Genomic DNA, 16908 nt, shown 5'->3' with positions numbered 1-16908 from the left:
AAAAAAGGAAGCTCTCTTTTTCTCCCTGAATGTGAGCAGTATGTTTGGATAAGAATAGAACAGCATGACTTTTAAAATAGCACCTTTTTACTGCACATCTGTTTACTTTAAAATGTATCTCTTGCATTCTTACACTTGACTTGGTGACTTCATCACTTCCCCCTCGGGCGCAGAATATAGAAGTGAGTCAGGACGCTCAACAGGATTTCTCTCTGCACGCAAGCAGCAACTGGTAATGGAGGATCTCCACTTGACCACAGAGTTATGGTCTTATCAGGTCTGAGGAAATCCTAAACTTCTTAACAAAACATTCTGGCTATGAGAAACCACCTTATTTGTCGATGTTTCAGTTATACTGGAAATACAGCAGATTTAATTGATTTGATTTGATTCATTTGCTGAGTAGGGATTATAAATTAGGACATCATCAAGATTATCTTGGTTTGGGGACTACACATGTATTACAGAAAGCCTGGTATACACACTGGTTGTGTGGAGTTTGATATATAAGAACCTACTATGCAAAGACTAATAGGCCTTTCACACCAAAATGAACCAAGAGTCAGTTCCAGGCTGGTGTTGGGGTCAGTTCAAAACTGGTTACAGCCTTATCCCAGTTATGAACCGGTTGGTTTCACATCGACCGGAGACAGCCATGGAGCAACGTCATGACGTCACTGTAAACGTGTGTGTACGTCACCCGACGCCGCTGCTCTTGTGGCTAACGCTAAAGCTACCGCTAGCTTTAAGCACAACAACAGCGGCGAATACGTCTTATTTTTACACTTGTTGGCTCTCGCTTTGCTTTCTTAAGCAAACAGGACCCATACAGCGTATTTTCGCCGGTCAATTTGATCGCTACGTTCGGTAATTATGTTATGTTTACGTCTCGTAGTAGCGGTGTTTTTAAATATGGCGGGCATGAGGTTTGAGTTGCTCTGGTTGGTCAGGATAATCCCTCCCCCAACCGTTCGCGCAAGCAGTTCTTATCAAACCCTGCTCAATCCTGGGGTATGAGTTCCCCCGGTTTTTACGGCCCGGAGCAGGCTCTCTGGCGGTGTGAAACCAAAACACTGGCTCTAACTCCGAACAAGCCCAGAACTAGCTCCGATTTTGCGGCGGTGTGAAAGGCCTATAAGGGAAGCCTGTGGGTTTATTAAGGGTGTAATAAAGTGTCTTTCTAAAGGGTTGTTGTGAATGTAATATGGTAATAGTGTTAAATATTATATTATATTTTTAAGATAAGTAATAAGTAAAGAATAACTTATTACACAATCTGTGTTACTCGTCCAACACTGTTTGTGAACAGTCTTTCTCAATGATAAGTTGTTCAAATAACGCAAATACTTGCTCTGCTGGTTTTGCAGTTTTTGTCAGGGGTGCTGTAGTTTTCTTCTGTGCTCACATTGTAATCATTGTGAACTGTTAAGATCATGAAATTAACTGCTTTGGTGAATGGCCATTTGTCTTTGAATATGGACAGTTAACCCCATGAATGTACTTTATTTGTTTTCTAAATGAAAGAAAGAGAGAAGATATGCTGAATAAAAGACTGCACTGAGTAACAACATGAGGAAAAGAGGCCTATGTTCTTATCCTAAAGGTCAGCATATTTCTAACTGTGCTACTTTAAAGTGTACCATTCTTTTGTGTATCTCTGTCTTTTGTGAGTCTGTTACTTAAAGGTGGAGTCAGGGATTCTGAAGAATGCTTGTTGTTAAAATCAGTGAATATCTCCTCACAATTTGCTACCTGTCCGTAATGTGTGTGCTCTGAAAAAAAAAATCTGTTGTTAATACACAGTCTAGGCTTTGTAAACTGGAATGTTGCCAGCTGGTTGGCCCCCGTTGTTTACATACCCTTTGTCTACATACCAGTTTACAGAGCCTAAGCTGTGTATTAACACCAGATGTATTGTCAACACACACAAACTATTGGTAGATAGTGGATAATGAGATATTCACTGATTTCGACAAAGACGTTTTTTTGACAAAATTGTCTCCACATTTAAAGACAAAATCTCTTGATTGTATATTTAAAGGAATGAGAAATTTCAATCTTTAAATGTATCAAATCTAAACCATTTTCAGGTAGATAATGTACTTTGACTTTTGAATGCAGCATTAGATGTTCCATTAGATTTGATGTAATTTAGAGTGAACTGTCATGGATTAAATGACAACGTTCCTTTCCTTTGTGACTAAATGATCAGCATGTGTAATCTACAATGACACAACTATGATGCATTGTTATTCTTATATCTGTAGAATATAACATTTGTATAAAGAAACATGTCGTAATAATAATAATTATTATTATTATAATAATTATTATAATAATAATTATTATTATTATTATTATTATTATTATTATTATTATTATTATTATTATTATTATTATTATTATTAATAATAATAATAATTTATTAATAATAATAATGGAATGTGTGTTGGAAACTTGAAGAAAATGAATAACCTTTGAGGTTAACTTACCATAAATATTCTAGCACAGTAACTAAGGGATTCATCATCATCATCAGTAAGCTGACAGCAGCTGACCCGTGGCCAAATAAACACAAAACTATTCACTTGCCAAATACACTGCTTTCATGTTTGTTTTTTATTATTCATCACATTAAAGCCCCTTTCAATATTATGGTCTTTCTTTATTGTCTTACAAATATTAAGTTATCCACAAAAATAAAATAACTTAGATAATAACCATATTAAAACATAAACAAATTCAGACAAACATTACATTTATGACATGAACAAAAAAAATGCATATTGCTGATATCTCCCAGCGTTTTCCTGGACAATGTGCTGTATGTGCAAACTACTTATCAGAACCTAAATAATCTTGTTAAAACCGGAAAAATTGTTCCAGATCAATATTTTGTTCCTCTGCTTTCAACACAGAAACATATTTGCTTAAAATAAATTACACTGCCTGATAAGGAGACTCAGTCATACAACGGAATATGCTCTTTAAAATGTGCGTGGGCAGAAATCCATATCAACTTTGTTAATTATATAGGTTGACACCAGAATAGCCCTATTTGCACACTTCAAAGATATGTGAAGAAGAGTGTAGATATATGACAAGAACCTTACAGTGTTGCACACAGTACATTGCATCACAAGACAGGAAACACTTTGATTGATGACCGCTTAGGATGTGGATAGTGTGAGTGACTGAAGACTGAAGCCCCTTGAAATGTACTGATGGCATTTGTTCAGCATTATTCAGTTTTATTATAAATGCTGCTCAGATCATGCTAAAGATGAGGACTAATAACTATAATAGTTATTACATGTAGGTCTACTGGGCACTGCACCCCAAGTCCACAATACATTTTGGATAACGCAACATACGGCAATGTATCTGTGCTGTGTTTCAGGTGGAATAGACTAAATCCAAACAACTGAACAGGGTCCTGTCACAATGGTTTTTCAAACAACTAACCTCATCATCACGTTGATAAACTATTGGAAGCTGATTTCTGTGGATTTTTTGTCAACACCCTCTATTAGAGGGAAGGAAATCGTTTCAGTTGTAAGGGTCTGATATGGTTCTCCATTTTAGACTCTACTTTTATTTTATTTTTTTTACCAAAATGTGTGAATGTATTTATTGAGGAGTGCCATTACTGTTAGGAGGGTTACACAGTATGCATACGACATAGTAACATTGACTGATACATCTAGTGTCGTGAGTGTCAGTTGCCGAGGACAATCTCCTGATGGTTTTTTTTAGGTTTGACACAGGGAGGTGCGGGGGGATGGGGGGGCATCCCTGCCCCAATTGTTCATTGTGCCATTGTGCGCTTATGAATCTTTATTTGTGATGGGGATAGGATAGGAGACATTGAAAATACTGTGTTACATGACTTAAGCTGCAATTTATATGGGTGACACATACTGTATAACACAAGATCTGAAACATATCAGATGTCTTCCTCATGTTTAAGGTTGACAGGACGCATACATCAGCCTTTTCACCTTATATATTGTTGATATGAATCAATATCATTTTGTTCCGCATGCAATCTACTGTTCACTCTCAACTTCCTCCTTGCTCACCTCAATCTCATGCAGCTGTTTGTCAGTCAACAAATGTTGATAAAACAACAATTATGTGTTGTTTTTTCGGGGCCCCAAATTTCATATTTGGAGCTTTCAGACGTTTAACTGATATAACTATGTCCGTTTGTCTCAAGGTGAAGGAAGTAAACATCCAAGCTCCATCCACGTTTTGGCAGCTTTAGAGACATGTGCACTCTCTTTACCAACATGCGCATCTATCTCTATGCTGGCTCTACTGTTTCACACTCCGTCCTTATTTCTTCTGAAAAACAGCAGTCCACCGCAAAAAGGAATGGGGCACTTACAACAGTCATATTCCCCCCTTTCAAATGAATAGTTTTGATTTTAAAAAGTCTCTTTTTCTTGTTTTTTCTTTATTGTGTACTGTCTTTTCTAGTGTGTGTTTCTTCATTTACAGACACTGACCCACTCTGTTATCCTGCACTCTTCACACACCACGTAGCAGCACCAGTGGAACTTGCAGTTGCAGCGTTCGCTTCGCGTCTGCTGCAGGATGTTGTGGCCTCGCCCGCAGCACAGACTCTCACAGTTGTCCATGCCGTGGCTGGTCTTGTTGCAGATGCGGCCCTGCGTGCCCGCAGAATCCGAGCCCAGGTCCCGCTCGCAGAAGTCGGGCGACTTTTCAAAGTAGACCAGTTCGTTGACGCTGGGCCGCCGCCGATGCGTGTGGTGGTGGTGGTGGCTGCGGTGGTTGTTCTGATGGTGGCTGTGGTGGTTGTGATGGCTGTGGTGGTTGTTCTGGTGGGAGTGGTCCAGCTGGCCGGTGTTTCGGTTGTGAGCCTTGATGAGCGTGGCCCCCTGGAAGCGCTGTTTGAGGATGGAGCCCACCACCCGGAACTCTGGGGTGACCTGCCAGCAGGTCTTCAGCTGGCAGCTCCCCGACGTACCGTGGCACTTGCATTTCCTTCTAATGTGGTCGAGCACCACCTGCAATATTAAAAAAAACACAGATGGAGAGAGACAAAAAGAGAGAGTGTGATGGAGTAAGGAAGTGAGAGGAGGGGGAGGGAAGAAAGAAAAGGAGGGAAGGATTAATGACTTTCTTGATTACCCTTTGCATTTGAAGTTTAATATATACAGGGTGTTGTAGACTGCACGTCATATTTCTTACTGACTTTACTTTACTAGCTTTCTTTGTTTTTCTTCTTCTAAGCCAGCCACTACTCTACTGAATGGTGAATGACACATGATGCCCTGAAGGAATATTGGTCCCGCATTTAAAGAGCCAGGTGGTCTGACTCCGAGCCTGTTGTCAAACATACTGATATCAAATAACACAGATGGATGCAGGCATTACCCAAACATATAGGAGTGTCATTATTCATCCTTCTATATCAGGTAATGGTTCCACGCATGACACCCACGTTGCAGCACATTCAGTTATTTACATATTTTCACGATGGTTTAATGCTGGCCAAGGGAACATAGATGTACAAAGCCAGTGTGTATTATTTAATGATGTTATTACAATAAACATCATGGCTTCAATGATCACACGATGGACTTAATCTATAGGATATGTGTTTTACCTGATGTCTATGCATGCATATGTCCTGTACTATATATAGTACAGTATATATGCATGCATAAACAAGCATAAACACAAAAAGGATGGCCAATACACACACACACCTATACTTGTCATTGTGGTATGTAGGGGACCCCTGACTAGAACATGCATTCTGGGGACCTATAGTGACAATCCTTTCTGAAAGTTGAAGAGCACTGATAAAAAAAGGTGTAAGAGTAACCTGGAGTTGGCATAAACAGATACACAGATGCAAACTTACACACAGGTACATCCCATATGGCATAACACTATTTCCTCAAGCCTATGTTTATGCCTGTGCATATGTATGTACAGTATGTGTGTGTTATGTGTGCGTGAATGTGTGTGTTTATCAGTCATCACCTGTTCTAAACTTTAAGATCCAATTACAAGCCTTAGATAATAGTAAGCCTTAGATAATAGTAATCACTGTGCTGCCCTCTTTATTGATCTCAGTAAAGCCTTTGATACAGTAGACCATTCTTTACTATTAGATAAATTGGCTAACATTGGTATTAGTGAAAATGCGTGTAGCTGGTTCAGTAATTACCTTTCTGACCGATCTCAATGTGTGAAGCTAGGTAATATCCAATCTGGTTTCTTACCCATAACCAAAGGTGTTCCACAAGGTTCAATTTTAGGTCCGGTACTATTCACCATCTACATCAATGATATTGTGTCTCTTGTCAGTGGTTGTCAAATCCATTTATATGCTGATGACACCATCTTGTATTGTGTTGCTGACTCTGCAAAGTCAGCTATTGAGAACCTGCAACTGTCCTTTAATGCTCTTCAGAATGCTCTTATTTCACTTAAACTTGTCCTTAACCAGACTAAAACTAAATTCATGTTGTTCTCTAGGGCTAGAGATTTAGACAATAGTGCATGCATCTATGCTGTAAACGGTTCTTTGATCGAAAAAGTCTCTGAATATAAGTACCTTGGTATCTGGCTAGATGAAAAACTCTCTTTTACATTTCACATAAAAAATCTTGTCTGTCGTCTGCGACAAAAGATTGGATATTTTTATAGGAATAAAGCTACCTTCCCGTTGTTTAGTAGGAAAAGGATTATTGAGGCAGTTTTTATGTCTGTCCTTGATTACGGTGATGTGGTTTATCGGCATGCATCTCGTTCATGCCTTAAACTCCTTGACTCTGTATTTCACTCTGCTTTGAGATTCATTACAGGAGATGCTTATGATACACACCATTGTGTTTTATATGAAAAGGTTGGGTGGTCCTCCCTTAAGGAGAGACGTGATGCACATTGGCATATTTTTATATATAAAGCTCTGACTGGAAAGCTACCACTCTATCTGACAGAAATGCTGCTTATTTCAGATGGGCTTTATCAAACCCGCTCAACTGACATGATCATGTTATATGTCCCCTATGCCCGGTCTGAGCTTGGTAAAACCGCTTTTAGCTATAGTGCCCCTGACTCCTGGAACAGCCTACAACATACAATTAAAATAAATACACTCATATCTGTTAACCAATTTAAAAGTATTATTTTGAATCAACCCCTCCACACTTGTAACTGTTTTAATTAGGCTATTATTTATTTCATTCAATTGATCTGAATGTTTTAAATTGTTGTTGTCTGTGTGTGTGTGTGTGTGTGTGTGTAAACTTGTTATGTATTCTCATTGTATATTGTGTATCTGTACTCGACGTCATTGTAAAAGAGGGTCACCCCTCAATTGATCTTTCGAGGTTAAATAAAGGTTACAAACAAACAAACAAGCATGAACTGAACACCAGGCCACCCATAGTACTGACAGATGCTGCTGACACTGCCACCCCTATCAACACACACACACACACACACACACACACACACACACACACACACACACACACACACACACACACACACACACACACACACACAACACACACACACACACACACAAACTCAATCCACACAGAAAAAGGCAGAAATGGCAAACTACAGATATGATATATTGAGTAGAAGTTTATCAAAACAAGGTGTGTGCATGTGTCTTCGTGTTTGATGCAGTGAATGCATGAGTGCTATAAGTTCATGCTTGTGTGTACATTGTGATACTGCATGTACATGATGCCAATGATTTGAGTTAATTTCTATTATTTAACCATAATCTCATCCATTAGAAGAAAAGCCAGTAGTAATAGAAGGATTGCAGGGAACAAAAAGAGATAGCATGTTGCTATGGAGTGTGACTATGCAGTATCCAAGTCAATGTCAAATTGGACTGATTGGCCCCAAAAATACGATGCTTCACCTTTTCTGGTTGATTGCACATCTCTCAGAGGGAGAGTAAAAAACAAGTTGTATGAATGCTGTAGGAGGGTTGCTGTAAGTTTCCATGTCATTCTAGACATGGGGTTTCCTTGTCCTAGGTATAAATGAGATGAAGAGTGCACGGGGGAATGAAACAGTGATAAATGGAGTGTCTTGACTCATCTGTTTGGTATGAGTCTGAACAAAGTGATTTAATTAAAATCAAATAATACGGTGACTGTTGCAACACCTGTGGCGCAGGGAAGGTGCTGATACATCAAATAGCAAATAAAGAAAAATATTAAAGCAATGCAGTGTTGCCTAAAACCTTTTTGTAATCATATGTTTATGTTAAGGTATTTATGTTCCTATCACTCATCACACCAGCAATTATTGTCAGGCATTTAAATCAGCATGAAAGCATTTTGATTGTTTAACGTAACAACAATGTCAAGGAATGCTAATTATTTTCATTTTTGGATTACTACACGTTTAGCTCCTGATGAACGTTGGGATAACATAAAGTGATACAAAAATGCATTTTGCATATGAACATGTTTATGCTGTTATTCAGAGTGTTAAAAACAAAGTTAAAAGAAGCTGTGATCAGTCGCAGATTCTCGAGGCCCTAAAGATTTTTATAGTAAACAACTTTATAATAAAAGCACTTGCACTGGGTTAGGATTGCAACGTTTGGTTCGTGTTTTTTTTGCACAGAGGCAGAGGCAACCCCAGAATCACAAACGTGCTGGCCTTAAACACACAGCACAGTCTGTAATCATAGAAGTCTGCAGCCCACTTAAACCTTAGAGGGACAAAAACCAACCCAGGACTCGTAATTGCATCCACATTGCTACTGTTTGAAGGTACATTCACAGCAGGATAGGGGTTCCGAAGGTCGGTAAAACTACAAAAAAACAACGGAAAAGTTTAATTTCCAATAACATTTTGTCATATTGTTGCAGGAAAAAAAAATAAAAAAAACAAATGGCTGTGGGAGATGAACCACATCTTCATGTCTCAAACTGTTTGTGTGTATCAGAGTGGAGTTTACAACAGCAAATATTTCCCCGAGGCAGAAACAGCATATGGACATGATCTTACTAAAACTCTGATGCCTGCAAAACAATTGTTGTCAGTGGTACACCATGTCTGGCTTTCGTACTAATGATCAGAATGGAGCAAAAATGCCAATGACCAATCATAGCTTGGCAACCTAAGCTATAGGCATGGCAGGCCTGTCAAAGTTTGGGATTTCTCCTGGATTTGTATTAGCCTATTCCAAAACCCCAAAGAATTGAGAAAATGTCTATAAATTGTTTTGTAAATGTGTAAACAACAGCTTGTTTATCTGTTTATTAACATAAAACACAGTGGTTAGCGTGCCTGGGTAATTAGATTAAGAACCCAACTTCCCACAGGAGATCAATAACGTATCTCTGATTCTATGACCTACAGGAGTTAGTAACACATGTTTATTTCCAAGGAGTGAATCATTCACTGTCACACAAACCATAACTTCCCCACCCAACCTTGTCCAAACTTCACTTAGTCTTCCCATTAAAAGGTGTTTCTCTGTTCTAACATTAAAATACTTTTTTAAAAGAGGTAGGCTAAACAGTCTTATAGAGCGTGGAACATATCTTACATTTGTCCTAGTGAAACTACTAGTACTGAATACATTGCAAGACATGCAGCTTTAAACTCAGCATTATGTCATGTATGCAGTCATTAAGTGAACATTTAAAAAGCCTTTACACAATTATCATTCCAAAACGACTCTACTTAAAAGATTGAAAATGTAAAGACAGCAATTTAAACCACTTTTACAGTGATACATCTGCCACTGTTATAATTGTAAATTGTAGGTGTTGTGCGATACCATAGATTTTGGCATTGCATCAGAAACTATTAGGTGGGGCTGTATAGCAAATATTAATTGTGCGCCTGTTTTCTAATGTAATAACATAAATGGATAATGCTGCAGGATCCTATATGCTGGATTTATTCCAACGTGTTTACCAATGGCAACACTTGCAACAATAATTCTTCAAGATGAATATAACACCATTTAGAAATTAAATGTGAAAACAAATGCCAATGTTTATATACTGTATATACTGTATGTATATATATATATATATATATATATATATATATATATATATATATATATATATTCAACATAATATTTATAACATTTTTAAGTAGTGTGGATTCATCCACTAAGCACAAATGGCATGCTTCACATGGCATGCTTCACGCCCTGTGCACGGATTGGTTAGAGCTAATAAATGTGTTGGTGTTCCTGAAACTTCAACAAATGAAGTGAGTACTATATTTGGGTGTGCGTGAGGGCCATTTCAAATACTGTTCTGACGTTTAGTTGAAAGGCAAAGAGGTACAATCAGGACCCTTAACAGATAATAGGAAATAGGGAATCTGTCTGCTCTTGTTATATTAGAAGTGGTGTGTCAGTATGACATGTGGAGTGCTGATCTGTCTGACAAAAGAGCTGGGGGAAACATTAGTGGAGTACATTTTGTACAAGAAAAACATGTTCAGAGTGAGCACCAGATTTAACTTCATTTAATGAAAATGAGGAATAACGTTCGGCATTCTAGCTCAAGTCTCAGAAAAGCCTGACAAAATAAATCAGGAAAATTCACTTGTTGATTTTTCAATGCAGTGTGGATTTAAGGTTGAAGGATGAGCCAGAAAAAAAAACATGTTCATCTTTACTGATCTGCGACTATAATGAACTTCCGACGTCTTTACAATCAAAACGTTGTGACTGCATCTTTTCAGATACACACCACTCTAAGACCCAGGTTGATTTATTGATTATCAGATGGAGGAAATGATCTGATTTCTTCCCCGTTCCTTCTGTAACCCCGGGCTACGGCTGTGTGTAACAAAAGGCAGGAGAGGGAGCAACAACCCAGAAAAATGTTGCGTGCCTGTGACTGTGTTTACGATACCTAACTCGACTTCTGTGGAAAAATTATAGAAAACTGATGCAGTGATTTATTGTTGCCATGTTGTTGCCCTGTGGACATGGGGTGTGTGTTTGAGAGAGAGAAAAAGAGAGAGAGAGAGAGAGAGAGGAGGAAGACAGGAGGAGGAGATGATCTTTGGATTATCTCTTTGCTGTCCCACACTGCTACCAATACACAAAGGCTGTTTGTGGGTGTAATTACAAATCACCTGTTCGTCTAGCCGACACTCTATCTGGGCTCTGTCATCAAGTCCTGCTGCCATTAGCACTGTAGATTGTAATCGGCGGTTCTGTCTAACCTGTCATCATGCTCTGATTGTCTTTTTGGCAACACAAGCTGGGAAATATTGCCCCACTCAACTTCATACAAGCTATCAAAAACCTGCTGTGAAAACACAATGCGGTTGTGCATTTGAATGTGTCCACAGACTTAGCAGTATAGCTTAAAGTACAGAAGCTTGCCATGCCAAACGAGGAAAAGGATCAATGTTTTATTAATGAAACAAGTGATAACGATACAGTAAAAGTCCCATTGCAAAGGCAGAGTACTTTTGTGAATGCCACGTATATAAACATGCTATGTTTGAAAAGTCTGTGTTTTGGGATAACAAGAACCCTGCTTATATACGGTAGTCCATTGCTTTACATTGCATGTACACTTGAGACATAATTGCTTTAAAGTAAATGGTGGACCACAGTTGGAAACAAACATCTGGCAGGTTTTAATTGGCTTAGAGAGTGAGACAGAGGCGTCTGTAAAACAGCCCCAGACAGAGATCAAATACAACATGTTGGTGGCAGATTAGACTGCAGGCTACATCATACAGTAGACTGGGGAAGAGTGCAGCACACTGGAGCAGACTACTGTGCAACAAGCTGCCTGTATGGAGCTAGTGCATGGCATGCTACCACAATGGGAAACTGGGAATGGGTCAGTGCATTAATTAGGTAAAAGTAAAAAAAAATGTTTTTCTTTTGCCTTTACTGGAGAGCAAACAGCAGGCAGAATCAAAGGCCAGGGAACAAGAGCAGAGAAGGATAGGGTGATGACATGTGAGCCACGTCCCAAGCCAGAATGGAAGCTGAAAAGTTGAATTTGAGCATGTCTCGATTAGTGTTAGAATAAAATCAAAAGCAAAGTGGGTGAATTATTTTTTTTCTAAACACATTACCTCCAGCAAGTAATTATTGTCATCACTTTCTAGAACACACAAAACTCAATGCAGCAGTTTTTCATTCACAGCATGTGAGTGCTTGTTGCAGCAGCCCTGTCGTAATTAATACTGTGATCCACGACTGCCTATATGTGGAAGTTTAATTGTTATCACACTCCTCATGCTACACCTGATTTTGTCATACTGAGTAATAATGACCCAAGAACACAATTTGGCTAATCTAATATACTATACTGTATGTCCCGGGATTGACCCGTCTGTACGATAAACAGTAGACTTGTCTGCATGCTGCCTTGTGTTTGTCAGTTCAAAGAAAATCTACCAAAGGCCCTTTAAAGCCGAGCAGAAAGCCGAGGCGATATCAAAGCACACAAACAAATCCCACAGCAGCACATTAAGCCCAGACATCACTTTAAACAAATCAAACGCCTTGCTTCAAAAGAACAGTTAAGTGTACGCAGACAAATACACATGCGCACATACGAGCACAATGACATGCAATTACTGGTCACATGCATATACAGTATATAGAAAAGTGTCTGTTTGTGCAAGTGTGTGTGTGTGTGTGTGTGTGTGTGTGTGTGTGTGTGTGTGTGTGTGTGTGTGTGTGTGTGTGTGTGTGTGTGTGTAGTATGCACTCACTGGTAATTGCACACAGCTCTTATTTAGAAATTCTAATAAATGGTATTACCAAGATAAGCACTTCCACCTGCTGAGCCTATATCAAACATTAGTGCATGCATGCATGCATGCATGCGGGTGTGTGTGTGTATGTGTATGTGTATGTGTATGTGTATGTGTATGTGTATGTGTATGTGTATGTGTATGTGTATGTGTATGTGTGTGTGTGTGTGTGTGTGTGTGTGTGTGTGTGTGTGTGTGTGTGTGTGTGTGGTGGGTCAGATCAAATACTCTGGCTCTGCACTGTCAGGACTGTGGAATGCTCTGCACACCACTGATAATATGAAATGGCCTCCAAGGAGCACAGGACTAACTCCGCTGTAATGTTGCTATTTTTGATCAAACACACTCTGCTTTTAGTGTGGCTTCTGAGTCAAGGCTTTAACGTGAATGTGCTCTCCAGAGCAGCTTATCACCGCTTGTGGGTTAAATTAGGCATAAAAGGAGTGCCACCATTTCTGGTTTGGATCAAGCTAGAGCGGGTTGCTGCTCTTGATTCATTATGGTTTAAATCACTTTTACAGTATATGTTTATACATCCTGTAGCTCTGGTGAAGCATTTCCAGTTGCCCAGGTGGTAAGTGTTTGCCACATTTGGCTCATGTGTGAGTTGCAGGTGGCTGAGGTTATTTCACCTTTCCAATCAATCCAATTCCAATACATTCCAATACACAATCAATTAGTGCAGCAGGGGCTGGCATCTTACATAAGGGAATCCACCTCTTGCCAAGAGGAAGCTGATGTTCTCGTACAATAGATGCACGTTAACCTCAAGATACACTCTCTAAATACCATGAATGAAATGGTCTTCAGATGGATTACTATGTTCAGTGTATGTCTGCCTATGTCTACCCAATGTTTGAATGTAGCCAGCTATTAGAGCCACATAATGCTTTCCTCTGCAAGTCACCCATCATATAGAACCACATACGACCCCCTAGCTCGTGGGTTGTAGAAGCTAGCATGGTGACTCCATAGTAGGAGGTGTGTGTGATTAGATGTTGACTATGCTTGTCCACTCATTATCCATTTTTCTTTGTCGTCCTGATCAAACAAATCCCATGTGGGAGGTTCCAGTTAAAAGCCAACAGTCCTCTACAGTTACACATATTGTCTTTGCTAAGCAACATGATGTGTTTCACTCCGAAATATATGTCATTACAGACAATAGAGACACTCTAACTGCCACTCACGGTGACTTTAAAAGCCAGAGCTGCATTGTACTCTTGGCTGATTAATGGCGCTCCTAACGGCTGCACCTCCACTCCCAATTAGGTTAGTGTGAACATCAAACAATTGAGCCAGCAAAATATCAAAGACACAAGTGCCGTCACGAACACAATCATTGGAAATGATACAGAGAGAGTGAGTCAGGTTAAATGAGACCAAATGCCTCAAGTGTTCCAAATCAGTTACCTGGATCGAACAGCAGACAGGCTAAATTACATATCTAGAAGGCGGTGTCAAAGGAAGCTGAAATGTATAGCTTCCTTCCTGAGAGGGGGGGGGGGGGGGGGATGCCATCTCTCCTTACTCCCCTGAAGTCATGCCCTGATGGTAAATTACCAGAAGACGCTTAGCAGCAACAAGGCAGAGTGTTGCATAGCCAGCACTGTCACCACCTGCCTATGGAACAGACAGGATTGAACAGAACCTCTGAGCCCTGCAACACCAACGCGGCAAAGCGTGCCAAGCATTTGTTTAGTAGGTGTGCTCGCTAAACGATTGAGAAGAACGCTCGGGAAGAAAGCAAAAAAAAAAAAGGGAGAACTTGGCAGAGATTTTTACTGCCCTGTTGAAGTGTTTCCATGTCGTAAGCAGCCACTTTAAACATGTAGTCGGGCTTTTAAGACTGTTCCTATTAGCTACTGAACAGCAGTGTGTTTTGGTTCACTGCAATGACGCCACAGAGAGCTAAACTCTTTAGTCTTTATTTGTTTTTATTAAAGGGACAGTGTACATTAATTAACATTCAGAGAGGAAAACATTAAACTGAAAATACTACTGTTTTTACACATGTTCTATTCACATTCAAATGTGTATTGTTTCTCATTAATATTTTCCTTTGTTGAAGTGTAAACAAGCAGCTGGTAAAGATCGAGCTCACGTTACAGAAGTGCGGTGTATTTGATATGCCGACATCATCATATGTAAATGAACCTCCTTTAGTGCACGGCATTACTTCTGCAATCAGCCGTGCTGGAGAGACTTTGGAGCAGGCAGAGAGGGAAGAGAGAGAGAGAGGGGAGGGAGGGAAGGAAGGGCGAATCTCTTTCTACTTTCCGCCCCGGTGTTTGAAGTCTAAAATCTTTTGCAGGGTTTTAAACATCTGTTTTCAAACTGCCAGCAGCCACTAATTAGGGCTAAAAACAAGACGGGACGTCGTGAGAACCCTGGGGTGGGCATGAGGCGACATGCACACACCGCTAAGAAACCACCGCATTCCTCTGCTTGAAGACTACTTCTGTGAGAGGGGCACAGGGGGGTGGAGTGGGGAGGGGGGGTCTGTTGGTGGCAGGTCGGTGGGAGGAAAGAGATACGGGAAGGGTAGGCATTATTTTGAGGCCCCACCTGTCGGTGTTTTCTGTTTGATTCTAAGGGCTGTGTGTGTGTTTGAGCATCGGTGTGTGTTTGTGTGTGTGTGTGTGTGGATGTTTCAAGGTCTTACAGGGGTTTTGTTGGGGCTTTCTATACCATTTAAAGTGATTAAGGTGCATGATATTTTACAGTATAATAGCTGTGCAATGCATACTGATTTTTTTCTCTTTCCTTCAGCATCCTCTCTCTCTCTCTCTCTCTCTCTCTCTCTCTCTCTCTCTCTTTGTGTTTGAATGTCTTTATTTATCTCTCTTCCCTCTTTCTCTTGAAGCCAACAATTGCCTGTGTACGTCACACCCATTCGAACACTGACCTCCCGTGGTGAGCCAGACCCCTTCATGCAACTCCATGTAAGCTGTACTGTACTGAAAGCTCACGCACCCCCCCTCCCCTAATATATTACCTCTATTTGCCACTTTTTAACAATGATGTGTAACCCGATTATCAGGTAAGTGAGTAGGGCCAAATACAAAGGTCACAAAGCTTGTGTCAAAATACAAGAGGTAAAAGGTCAGGAGCACTGGGTATCATTTAGTCCTCTCTGTAGTATGTTCTTAAGGCTTCCCTTTGTCTGATTGATGCTGCAGCTCGCTTGGCCGGAAATTCGCAGCCTTGGCACACCGTAAACAACATTTATTGAGTGAAATCTGAGAGGCCGTTCGTAAGCCTTTTCAACTGATCCTTCTGGAAAGATCAAACTTTAAATTAAAATACAACTGAGTAGTTTTAGTTTGTGTTTTTCCTTTGAATTACTGTTGCTCTTCTCTAAGTATAAAGCCTGTGATTACATACTCTTTTTTTGGGCGGGGGGGCGGGGGGGGGGGGGGGGTGGAACTGCCAAATAGTTGAACTGGACTGCTTGTTTGTAATGATAATCCTCTACTAAATGGTGTGGTTGTTATCTATTTACATAGATTGTTTATCAAATGTATCATGAATTGACATTACTGTAGACCTATACACTTGTTTTTTGTTCGGTCACATCTACCCATCCCACTCTCAAGCTAATGCTAACTTGAGTTTAGGCTACTGTACATTTGCACATTTTGTCTTCCTATCCAATTACTACTTTTTTTTTAAATCAAGTACTTTGCCTTTTTTTCACATCAGAGATTCAATCCGCACCTTCACATAAGAAGAGAGGTTTCAGTGTCTCGCTCTGGGGCTGTTTGACAGAATAGACTAGTGGGATTGAGCCTGGGGTGTTTTGGACTGCACCAGAGTATACGTCAGTCTACCCCCCTTCAAGGCTTCAATTATTATGAAGCATGTGACCCCAAGAGGTAAAAGCAGACAACAGAAATGATGCAACACAAATGGCCCCCTGCCTGTTACCAAGCTCCATTAACATCAGTTACTACTATACATACAAACGAATAGAAGAGGACACAAAAGACATCATCATTTTCTTTCCCTGGCTTGGGAACTTATTACTACTCCAGTCATATATCACCCAGCCACCCACTCCCATGTCTAAAAAGCACTTGATTGTAATATGTGTCACCTGATCAACATATATGATGTCTACCCTGA

At 40.0% G+C, this 16908-nt stretch overlaps 1 protein-coding gene across 1 annotated transcript in view; it reads right to left on the bottom strand.

Annotated features, from left to right (window-relative positions):
- Positions 1 to 2646: 2646 nt before the first annotated feature.
- Positions 2647 to 16908, bottom strand: part of wnt10a (wingless-type MMTV integration site family, member 10a) — a 29487-nt gene continuing 15225 nt past the window's right edge. The window contains exon 4 of the mRNA XM_080038132.1: positions 2647 to 5033. Coding sequence (XP_079894258.1) covers positions 4494 to 5033 — 540 coding nt within the window. The 3' untranslated portion in view covers positions 2647 to 4493. The remainder of the gene's footprint in view (positions 5034 to 16908) is intronic.

This window comes from Ammodytes marinus (genome assembly GCF_949987685.1).
Source record: "Ammodytes marinus genome assembly, chromosome: 12".
Classification (NCBI taxonomy): domain Eukaryota; kingdom Metazoa; phylum Chordata; class Actinopteri; order Uranoscopiformes; family Ammodytidae; genus Ammodytes; species Ammodytes marinus.
Note: the sequence above shows the minus strand (reverse complement) of the source record. Positions and strands in the feature narration are given on the sequence as shown.